Source organism: Dendrobium catenatum, unplaced genomic scaffold (genome assembly GCF_001605985.2).
Source record: "Dendrobium catenatum unplaced genomic scaffold, ASM160598v2 fragScaff_scaffold_1175, whole genome shotgun sequence".
Classification (NCBI taxonomy): domain Eukaryota; kingdom Viridiplantae; phylum Streptophyta; class Magnoliopsida; order Asparagales; family Orchidaceae; genus Dendrobium; species Dendrobium catenatum.
Genome location: NW_021319637.1, coordinates 81,913 through 94,100, shown reverse-complemented (window position 1 = coordinate 94,100; position 12,188 = coordinate 81,913). Strand labels below are relative to the sequence as shown.

At 35.2% G+C, this 12,188-nt stretch overlaps 1 protein-coding gene across 4 annotated transcripts; it reads right to left on the bottom strand.

Moving 5' to 3' along the window:
* Nucleotides 1-2,267: 2,267 nt before the first annotated feature.
* On the bottom strand, nt 2,268-4,537 carry LOC114580662. Of its 4 annotated transcripts, none has more exons than XR_003702168.1 (4): nt 3,860-4,537; nt 3,177-3,273; nt 2,593-2,885; nt 2,268-2,432 (listed from the first exon to the last, which is right to left on the bottom strand). XR_003702168.1 is itself a non-coding variant. In XM_028698892.1 (2 exons), the coding sequence occupies exons 1-2, from the start codon at nt 4,234-4,236 to the stop codon at nt 3,186-3,188; spliced, it is 465 nt and encodes a 154-aa protein (XP_028554725.1). In that variant the 5' UTR covers nt 4,237-4,537; the 3' UTR covers nt 2,902-3,185. The 4 variants fall into 4 exon arrangements, 1 of the variants encoding a protein (XP_028554725.1); XR_003702169.1 differs by having other exon boundaries at nt 3,177-3,988; nt 4,096-4,537; XR_003702170.1 differs by having other exon boundaries at nt 4,096-4,537.
* Nucleotides 4,538-12,188: the final 7,651 nt, after the last annotated feature.

Here is a 12,188-nt window from a genome sequence, read left to right as displayed (position 1 = left end):
GGTGGCTTTGATGATAATTCATTTATTTGAAATTAGGTTTTTGGGTTAATTTTGAATCCCATGTGAAACTGCTCACTCTCATAGGATTGGACTAGACCTTTTGCAAAGCAAACTTTCATTTTGAAGATTATTTTACCTTACAATATAATGACCTTAAGGTGATTTAGATTTGGCTTCATTGAAAAGCAAATTCTCGACAGCTATAGATTCCAATCCACTTTGGAATGTTGTTTGCCATTGATTGACTTTTTGCTTCTTATCTTTTTTGCATCTTTCATAAATTAATATGTATTTTCATACAAGAGTAAGCTTTATTTTATCTTTAAGTTTACCATATTTCATTGTTGCTGAAATTTTTAAGTATATGTACTGGTTGCTTAATTGACATTCCACTTGCAAATGTCCAGCATTAATAAGATATAAACAATCAACTTACTCATATTCATGACTTCATGATTTCATATTCCAAATTTTCTTTTCACATGTAGGTTGAAGTGGATGCCATTGAAGTTTGGAAACAGAGATCCCAATACTTGGCTGATATTGTGTGAAGAAATTGCCCTCATGATAAGAGCTTTTTTTTTTGGATTTTCGTGTATTATTTTGTGAAGGCATTTATTGTAATAGATTGATTTTGTGTGTGTGTGTGTCTATATATATAAGATTGTAGTAGAACTTCTGTTATATTTAAGGTGAAAAATTCTTGTAATTTAAATTTATAAAAAATTTTAAGTTTTGGTTTTAATATCAATTATTTGATTGTTATCAACTCATCGTTATTTTACTATTGACATAGACAGGGGCAGAACCAGCCTTTCATTTGGGGGGGTGGGGGCGGGCAAATTTTTATGAGAAGAAGTTATAAGCCACTATATGAATCTGTCTTAAAAATTAATTGATTAATCATAAATTTTAATCATCTTAAAACAAATCCTACAGGTAATAAAAACAATTCATAATCACATTTAAATTTTTAATAAGATAACCTTAACACAAAAATTTTCCTATGTCTCATTAAACAACAAGATATGTAATGCTACAGTGGCACAATTTCTACCTTGATTTTTTAAAAAAAATTTATGTTATAAAACCATGATCAAGAAGAAGAATATTACAAGGAAGAAGATGAAGCTCATCAACGACAAAGAGGAGTACATCAATTCACGGTAGGATCATACGCAATCCGCAATGATATAGTAAAGGGCAATAACTTGTATTAAAGTAGATTTTAGAAGGAGCCACATACATTTAATTTTAAGTAATGATTTATGCAAGAATTACTCTTATGTAATTTCACTTCTTGATCGAAATAATATTATCGTTATCTATCAATCTCTTATATAAATAGATTTTAACTTTTTTATTTTATGACATAAAATGTATTTAGGATTAAATTGATTAATTTCTTTTTCATTTCATCAAAATTTAATAAAATTATAACTTCTTGTTCAAATTTAAATTTATTAACAATTTAAAAAATTTTATATAAAAATTGATTTAAAAAATTAAAATTCATTAAATTATCATGCTTATAAAATATAATTCAAACTAATAAATTTAATATATATCTGAATTTTAAATTTAAAAATTATTTTTTAATTTTCTTCCAAATTACAAATTATTTATATTTTATTTTATTAAAAATATGTTTTTATCAGTGAGGACTGTATTTACGACTTAAAATTTTAAAATAGGAAATATTTTCCAGTTGAAAATAATCTCTGTTAGCTATTAGCATTTAGTTGCCGGTAAATTTTCAAAATCATATCTTTTTGGATTTGCTTTCCAAATATATCTCCGCTTAAATTACAGAGACGCGTAATTTGCTTTAAATAAGGGCATCGTTCCACTACCTCGCTACAGAAGTAATCATTTCTGAAAGAGGAGAGAGTGCTTTGTGAAACCGCACACCGTAAGATGACTACTTGCTGCCCTGCCTCCAACAACACTACGGGGAAGGGGAAGCTTTAATCTTCGTTCTTTCACGGCCACGTTTCCTCCTGGTGGCCGCGAAGGCAGTTTGACGGTGAATTTAGCCGGGCCAGACGGTCAGATTGTGGGTGGGGTGGTGGCGGGGCCGGTGGTGGCTGCTGGAACGGTGATTGTGCTGGCAGCAACCTTCGCGTCGTCGGCATTTCACCGCTTTGGTGCTGTAAATAATACATCGGCCTCGGTGTTGCCCGTAGTCGGAGGCGAAGAAGGATGTGGGAAATGCTCGGCGGCGGAGAAATCGGATCGAAACATGATGAAGAACTGTTTATGGTGGCTGCTGGAACGGTGATTGTGCTGGCAGCAACCTTCGCGTCGTCGGCATTTCACCGCTTTGGTGCTGTAAATAATACATCGGCCTCGGTGTTGCCCGTAGTCGGAGGCGAAGAAGGATGTGGGAAATGCTCGGCGGCGGAGAAATCGGATCGAAACATGATGAAGAACTGTTTAGAGGAAATAGATCAGTTTCTTGACTTGCCGCCGGAGGCGGACTGTGTTTTTATCGGTGACAGCGCTTCACAGGGGAAAACAGCGCTGGGCGGCGGAGGGGAGGAGGTGGATGGAAATATGTTTGAAGATTATCTAAAAGAGTTAGAGCACTACCTCGAGTTGCCGGCAGATGTTGGCGGTGCTTTCAATTGCGTTGGTGGCGGAGTAGAGGAGACGATAGCTGGGCTTGATGGAGACTGCGGAGGAGATTGTTTTCAGGTTGAAGAGTATTTTGACTTACAGATGATGGTTGATGACGCATTTTGGAGCCAGCCGTGATGGTTGTGGCGAGCATTTAGCCTTCCTCTATACTGATTGGTGCTTCAAATTTGAACTCTCTGATTGTATAATTTCAAATTTTCTTTGCTTGAAATAGTATCATTTCTTTTTCAGCGAAAAAACAGATCCTACAAAATCAAAGGTAAAATACATTTAAATTTTCTGCTAGAAAAATTTTCATAAAATCATTGTTTATTTCTACCAAATGTCTTTCTTTTTAACCTCTCTTCTTCTTCTTCTTTAATATTCCATCTTTTTTTATGATTTGTAAAACAGAAGGAAAAAAAAAAACTTAGCGCATATTAGTTTTCTATAATATTTCTCTTGTGGGCTTTCCACCAATTTCCTCAACGGAGAATTTAATAGAACTTTATAATATTTCTAATATACTGTATGGATAATGCTGAGAAATGATATACCATCTAATGTCAGCCTTTATCCTGTGAATATAACCTCAGCTCCTTCAAGAACTGAAAATACACCAACTGTTTATTCTTCTTTAGCTTCCTCAAATCTCTGTAGCGCATAAACATATTTTATTCAACAATTATCTAATTTACTCAATAGCACATAACAAGACAGCAATGCTAAGCTAGGAGCTTAAAAAAATAGTTCTTCTTAAGCTAAAAAGAAAAACTTGAACCAGAGTCATCTAGATTCTTAATTATTCTTAAGCTCTGTTTGAGACATCTTTCTTTCTACTTTTCTTTATGTGGCCGCAATCATAATTTTATTTGACTTCTATTTTTTGCTGCCTTTTAAAAATAACTTAAATTTTTTTGGGAAAAGCAGTGTCAACCATGCTATGATAACTATTGATTGAGTTAGTGGCGGATCCAAGTTGAAGCCAGGGTGGGCTACTAAAAAAAAAAAAAAAATTGCCCACACTAAAAAAAAAGTGTTTGAGGGAATATTTTTGATATTTTGGGAATATTTTTTGTATTTTGTCCCCCCTCCAAAAATCTTTTTTCCGTAATTTAATCAATCCTAAATATGTTTTCCCATCCAGCCAGTTCTCACTTCGCAGCCCGCTTTCACGATTCTTTCTTTCCAATCATTAGGCCCTTCGTTGGAGTTTGTGGGTGGAATACGACAGCCGGACCTTTGGTTTTGAAGCTCAAATTGAGATAAATCTGATTTATGCATCTTTGAGGAATTTCCACAAGCACCTGGAGTGCAGAAACCTGTAGGTGGAGGCTTGGTAGAGGCTGCAGTTGGAATTTCTGAACACCTGCAAGATGACACAATGGCCCTATGCACTTCATGCTCAAGTGCACTCTTAATTCCATGACAATCGTAACCATCAGAGCACAGAATTGTGGGATGAGCCGCACACACCTGGGAGGCAACCGGTTGTTTGTGAATGGCCGTTTCGCGATTCATGTTAACGTCTGGAACGAAGACGTTGGGGCAGGATTCATTCGGAACCTCACAATTGGTCAAATCCATATCCGATGGAGAAGAGCTAGTGATGTCCATATCTTAGACGGAGGAATTCTCCTCCATGCCGCATGAGGAAACGGCCCGACCCAGCATTCCATTCGATCGGATGGATCCATCCGCTCCGTCCAGAACCAAGTCGGAAGGTGGAGACGATTCATCAACTGCGACATCAGCCATCGAGCTTCCTAAATGTTCATCTTAGGCTCAGACGGAGCCTTGCCAGCGAGCGAGAACGTAAGGCATCATTCCTCTTATTCATTTCACCCAGCTTCCTGAACGTCCGTCTGAGGCTAAGACGGAGCCTTGCCGAGCGACTGAGACTGGGGTTCCAAATTTCTTCCAGGCTTAGGTATTATTTGATTTTGTTGGATTAGGAGCATTACGTTTAGCTCATTTTTTATTATTATTCTTTTAAGTAAGAGTCTAGTGTCAACATAATTATACTCTAATTTATATTATTAAAATCAGTATTATAATGAAAAATAAATGATAAAAATTTTCTATTATAATTTTGATGGCATTATATTGGTTTAATTTTTTTTAAATATTTTATTATTACTATTTGTTGTTGTTGTTATTATTATTATTATTTATCATTATCATTATTATTATTGCTATTGTTTAATATTTTAATTAACTAAAATTTTGCCCACCCTGAAAAAAGAAGTTGGATCCACCCTTAATTGAGTTATAAATGTTCATAAATTTAGTTTGACACAAGGTTCAATAAAAACCCATTAAACACAATAAAGATTTAGGTAGGTAGTACAATGTAGACATTTGTGAATATTAAATATGCTTGCCAAGATAATCGACTAATAAAAAATTAATATTTTCATAATAATTTATAGCAGCGATTTATAAACCAACTGCTGCGATAAATAAATATAGGCAACGAATAAAATAATATTTCTAAAAAATAATATTTTCCCAAGCATTTCAATAATAACATTTTAAAAATTGCCGTTAAAAATAAAAATGTCGTCCTTAAGGTATCTCCAACTTAAAATTTCATTTTTCACTCCAAAATGCAATGAAGTGGTTCATCTTCAATTGAACTCTATTTTACAGGCTTCTGTGAAGATAACTATTTTCTCCTCTTTCATTTGATTCTTCAGACAAATTTGATTAAGACAAAAAAAATTTAATTGGTGAATAATGCAACACAAATATTGACATTATAGTGTTCAACCTCCACCAATTAACAATTTTTTTTGCCGTTCGAATGGAGCAAATCGGCTTTCGTTTGGAATTTGGCTGGAGACGCCCTTATAATTTCGCAATCTCTCTTCTCGCTCTCGTTCCCTAGCTCCCGCTCCCGCTCCGTCTCCCAGTTCCGCCTCCTTCTCCTCCCGTGCCCTAGCTCTCGCTCCTCCTATGCCACCGCCTCGCTACGGGACTTTCGCACAGCCAGCTGTACTACTCATTTCTCCTCTTAGTGGTTCTCTGTAATCGAAGAAACAATGTCGACGAAGCACCAAGTAGATGCGGACAAGGTGTCGCCAATAATGGATTTCAGAGCTATGGATGAGGTATGGTACTCTGTTCGTCTTCGATATGACAACAATCAACTTTTGGTAATGTACTGTGATTTCCCCTTGGAATCCGACGAGATATACTCTGTTGAAGGATTCACCAACATCGTCGTAGTTGCAGGACAAGAACTGCGATGCGATATAAGAACTGCGATGCGGGCCAACATCGACGGCGATACACTTTTGAAAATGATTTCAGCCGTACTCGTCACAGTTGCAAGACAAGAACTGCGATGCGGTAGTCAAGGTACATGTATGTAGCAATAAACTCTCTGTTTTAGGATTTTAATGAATGAAATTGGTTTGGCTACTTTTTTTCTTTTTCTCGTTTCATTAACAAATGCGGATTATAGGCTTTGGTTTAAAACCAAGCACAATAATAAAGTTAAGAATCTGAAAATAAGCAAATCTTTTATGTTAGATTCAACCTCTGTTCTTTAATCTCCTTTTTTCCCTTAAACTTTACAGGAGAAAATTGATATTTTGAGAGATTATAATGTTTTACAGATTGTTTTTTTTTTTTTCTCAAACACGAGACGTATCCTGACTTCGACGAGGAAACCTTCACCGGTTGCCAGACTATTGTTGTCCGAGTTGCTTCTCAGAAAGGGTTTAACTCTTCTCTCTTATCTCCTTCGCTCTTCTTCCTTGTAAACTGATCCTAGCTGTAATATTTTTGACCTCTTTCTTATTCTTATTTGTAGTACTAGTGCGTTGCTGTATTTGTGTTTGTGTTTTTTTTTCTTGAATGTGAAAGAGCTTTTTAACCTGTCAAATGGAAAGCTTGTGTTGTTTGATCCACTGTTTAAGTTGTTGTATATATATATATATCGAAGATGGATAATTTAAAAATAAGTATTTTATTTTTTTGAAGCTTCATCAGATCAATTCACACGTCAGTGAAAGTTTTATATGTTTGCATGTGTTAGGCGAAGAGAATCTAGCACGTTATGTTTGTTATGAATAAAGATGGGTTTGGGTTCTTTTGGTTGAACAACTATGGATCTAGGCATCTAGCAACTGCATGAACATAGAAAGTTCTCTAGAAATTTCATTCTTGCTTTGAAACTTTAGTGCATGTTCTGACAATTACTGTTGTTTTGTCTTTTTCTCCAAAGATATGAAATGAAGTTTATTCTTCTTGAGATGGGTCGGATACTTCGTCCTAGTGGTTATATGGATGCAAAGAGGTTTAAAATAATACCTAATCTATGTCACTTGTAAGTTCTCTTTCTTCCTTCCACTTTAAAGCGTAGATATTACATTGATATTTGTTGAGATTTGGTCTCCATATTGGTGACATGAATTTGAATATGGGGCAATAAAAAGGATGTTGACAAAAAACTAAATTGATAACTACTTGTCTCATTTATTCGTTCAAGTTCTCTAACTCCATGACTGATTATTGGAACAAATGACTTTTAGATCACAATAGAGTAAATGATTAGAACCTTACTTTCAAATGACAATATAGAACAACATAATCACTAATCTGTAGAGAATCCATATTCAACAAGTCATCAAACTCATCAAACTTGATACATGCCTCAAATATAGCTGAAGATCATACAAAATCAAAATCTCATAAGTTTTGCAATAAAAAAAAATAAAATTTAACATAGTAATTACGCCAAAATATAATGTTATTATTATATAAATGAGCAAAAAATAAAAATTTTTGTTATATAGATAGAGTTTATTATATAAGTTTAATTTTCTAGTTCACCAGCCTATAGTTCATATAGTATATAAAAATATAGTATAGATTTCTAATTCTAATTTTCTAATTAACAAGCAAGAACATTCGTCATGCAGCATAAAATTGTTGTACTTGATAATAAAATAATGGTAATACAATCATTAGACTCTAGAAGATAACAAACATACCTTTGAAAAGTTTTTCAACTATTTGCGCAACAACTATAACTTCTACAATATTTTTTTTTGCTTCTTCCATCTTTTTCTGTTACCTCCTTGCCAAATCCAATGTTTATAAATGAATATGGACCATAAAGTAGCCCTGATAGATATTGTTTTTGATAGTTTGGAGCTATGACATTTTCTCTGTCAGAAATCTTGTTTTCATAAAAGTTGGATTTGGAAATTTACTTATGAGTTATGGATGGGTGCATCCTACATTCGTTGAGTTGTGCAGTAGCCTAAAAGAACTACAAGCTGTGCAGAAAATAAGTATTGTTTTCTTGAGGCTAAATTTTCCCCAAATACTTGATCATAGGCTTTAGGAAGACTAAACTTTTTAGAAAGGTGCCTGAGTAGCTTGGATCAACACATAGTAGCTTCTCGTTGCCTTCCTCAACTTTAGATTTAAATAGTTTTTTAAGATCTACATTAGAAGTTCTTGCCGATATCAAAAAATTCTTGAATACTTTCATCAAGTCTATAGCCCCAGTGGGTCCTTGGGCGGATCCCACATTAGCCCCAAGACGTTGATCTCTCACTGCTAGAAAAGTAAATTCTTGAGCTTGAGAAGCTTCCGGCCCAGTGGGTCCGTAAAACTCACTAGGATAAGCGGTATTATTGAACCAGACGAAACAACAAGCGATGAAACCAAAAACAGATAAAGCACCTAAACTATACGACAAGTAAGCCTCTCCAGACCATACAAAAGCACGGCGAGCCCATGCAAAAGGTTTGGTTAAGATATGCCAAATTCCACCAAGTATACAAATGGAACCTAACCAAACATGTCCTCCAATTATATCTTCTAAATCGTCCACACTAACAATCCATCCTTCTCCCCCAAAAGGAGATTTTAGTAAATAACCAAAGATCACGCTTGGGCTAAGGGTCAAGTTGGTAATTTTTCTTACATCTCCCCCTCCAGGTGCCCAGGTCAATATTCATGCATTTGAATATTGAATAAGGTATGGATTTCCTGGGAAGTTCCTTGCATAAAACCTTAATACACTCTTCCTATTCCTTGGCACGACAATGATACTCCATCAAGACATATCATTGAATGTTTTTACTGTTAGAATTTCTTTTTTATTTTCTTTCTTTTTTCTCATTTCATTCTCAACATATTATTTATATTGGGATGCAACATTCCCATTTGTGAATCTATCATTGTTCGTATCAGATGCCTCCAACCTGTTACAAGGTTGAAACACTTTTCAAGAAGAATCTCTGCTCCGTGTTCTAGAAAACATTGTGAGAGATCATCATCAATTTTCATCCTGGTGCTATTCCCAAACAAGGTAAAGTCTCCGATGGAGAAGTTGTCCAACTTTTCCCATGGATATTTCAAATTTAAATTGCTTATATAAGCCATATGCAACTTCAATGACAGTGGTGTTTGTAGGTACATTTATAAGAGTTCTACATCTTAGCTGTAGAAGAGCAAGTATTAAAGTACTTGTAGATTTCTATGTTCTTAATATTCACTCAATTTATATTTGTATAATATTTTATTGATATTTGTAAGTTAATCATGAAATTTGATTTTTTGGCATTATTATTTTTAATATGTTCTACTCTTTAGCAACGATTTTAACACCTGCTAAAAGCATTGCTAAAACATACCTACAGCAGCACTCATAAAATAGCTACTAAAGTCTTTCTAGTGAACACAAATACAATGAATTTATAGCAGTTCTTAAACCACCACAAATAAATTAGTAGGTATTTAAATCGATGTAGTTGATTCTAAAAAGTGTTACGAAAGCCTGATTTATTAGTTCCTTATTCTTATGTTCTAGTCATGCATTAGTTTATTCAATTATTAATGCCCTTCCAAGGCTTTGGGTGAAGATAAAGTTCTCATGATTTGAGCAAACTTGAGCACTTCAATCTTTGATGATATGAAGGATTTAATGTAGATAGAAATTACTCTGTTTATATCATATATAAAATATAAATTTAGTAATTATTGTAAAATCCAACTATTAATCCTATCCAATTCCACATAACTGGCTTACCAAATTGGCAAATAGAGATCGATTTGTTAAAATCAAAGAGTCAATATATTTTTAAGCAAACTAAAACGATCATTATGGCATCTAGTGAGACAAGATAATTTGCAATTTATGGTTTAAGGACATCTATGACTTCTTCTAGGCCAAAATTGCATTTATAATACTAGAAAGTTGTTTTAAAAAGCTGTAACAAAATTATCTCAAATGAAATCATAGGATCAATTTGGCGCAGCTTTCTGACTATTTTATTTTTATATGGTAACAATACATCGATTGCACAATTGCTTTCTAATTATTTTCTCAGTGTTCTCTAGAAATTTATGGTGGGAAATTACTTCTTCACAACTAGATCCATTAAAGTGTTTGAGCTAAAAGAAAGATGATACCCATTTTTTTTCAAAATGAAAGACATTTATAATACCAACAAAAAAAAAAAATCTCACAACATTTTATAAAAAGCTACAGCATCCCCAAACAAACTCTTATTCCTTTATACAAAAATCAAAGGTTTATCAGAAATGAAATAGGAAAGCAACTGGACTTTAAAGACTTTTCCTGTTTTACTTATAATTATAAATTGCATGCCCAATCATTTTTGAATGGGGGCTTTTTTTTTCGATGGCGCCGTCTCCTAGGGTTTCCTTCGTGTACCGTAGCCGCCGTCTACTTTCTCGCCGGTGAGATCGCGTTTCCATGGCAAACAAACGTTTGGATCCTGGTTTTATTGAAGGTAAGAACTCTAAATCCTTCAAGGATGTGCTCTCTGGTTCGGTTTCGGCTGTTTTCCCGGATTGTCGTGTGTCTACCATTCGTGGCATGCCGGCGTTATGGTTTTCAGAGGATGAGTTTTTCCATCTTGCTAAACCTTTCGAGTTTTCTTTAGTTGGTAAGTTTCTGTTGAAACGTCCGGAGTTGGATTCCATTCGAAAATTTTTTTTCAATCTTAAACTTTCTGGTGATTTTTCGGTCACCTTGTTAGATCAAAAAAATGTGCTGATTAAGCTTGGTAACGACTTAGATTATGGTAGGGTTTTTGCTCACCGTTCCTATTTTGTTGCTGGTTGTTTCATGAAAATCATCAAATGGTCGCCTCTCCTCGACCAGTTGGAGGAGTCGCCGATCGTCCCGGTGTGGGTTTCTTTTTCGGGCTTACGTCCTCATCTGTTTGCTCCCAAAATTTTATTTGGTTTGGGATCGATTTTTGGCCTCACTACAGGAAAAATGCCCAAAACCGGCTGTTTAAGGACTGCCGGTAGTACCGGCGGCACAACCGGCGGTTTGGCCGTCGTATTTTAACGACGACTGCACCGGTGATTTTGCTAATATAAGCCACCGGTAAGGGCGGCGGTCCCTAAACCGACGGTAAACCGCCGAACGTCAACAAGAGCCGGCGGTTTGGACCGCCGTTGATAAGTGACTTTTTACCGGCGGTCCAAACTGCCGGAAAACCGCCGGTATAAGCCCTAATACACCTAGCCCCGCATCTGGCATTTCATTTTAACTCTTTCCTTCTCTCTCTCGGTCGTTCGCTCTCCCGTCGCTCGCTCTTTCCTAGGCTCGCCTCCGCTCGTCCGACCGCCGGCGAAGAATCTCCTCCGACCGCCGCCCCAAATTTGACGCCGCCGACGACGTTTGTCCGCCCCAAATCCGACCGCTGCCCCCAATCGGAATCACCTCCGCTCGTCCGACCCCAAACAGTCCGATTTCTATTTTAAGGTAAAAATACTTCTTCTCTTTGCATGTGCCTTTGATAATTTCAAGGGTGCCTTTTATTTGTTCAGATAATGTAGTTATCTTTTTATTCTTTAGATCTTTGCTCTCCTCTTTCAAATATATACTCTCAAATCATCAAATATCCACATGATTAGCACTACTCACCCTAAGCCTCATAATCACATCAAAAATTCATTTGTAGCTATTGACCATAGCAAGCAATATTAGGACTTAGTTTTATTCCCTACTACTTGACATCTCATGAACTTGTCCAAATCTTACAATCTACTTTAGATCAATAGTCCACATAATAAGCTAACTCTTTTCAAGCATTTCCAGCCATTCACACTATCAAAAATCCAATCCCTATGTTGATCTTCTAAATAAATGGAAATAGTTATTAGTTTAGTTATTGATCTTCTAAGCCTCATTATCTTTTTAATTTTTATATTAATTAATGAAAATTAGAATTAAAAAAAATTATTATTATGATTTAATGCTTATGAAAAAGTTATTGTATCATTTAATTTTAAAAAAAGTAACTTAAATTAGTTGATATTTTTTATGATTTAATTTTAATTAATAGGTGTATCATTAATTTAATACTTTACTAATTATTATTTAATTGAGATAATGATATATAATACATAATATCTAATTAATCTAACTTGGATTTGATTTTTTTTTTGGAAGAAGATTACGGCTAGCAGACCCACACAGACTGAGGTAGGTGAGGGGCCTTCAGTTCCACCAGATCTACCTACACCACCACCGCCACCACCTGCCAGGAGCCAGCAGCATTCAC

What these genes read in the sequence shown, in the direction of transcription:
- LOC114580662 (XM_028698892.1), bottom strand. Translation starts at nt 4,236, where the DNA reads ATGGACATCACTAGCTCTTCTCCATCGGATATGGATTTGACCAATTGT. An exon ending in TTTGAGCTTCAAAACCAAAG is followed by an intron (nt 3,274 to 3,859) that starts GTCCGGCTGTCG and finishes TATGCGCTACAG; the next exon opens with AGATTTGAGGAAGCTAAAGA.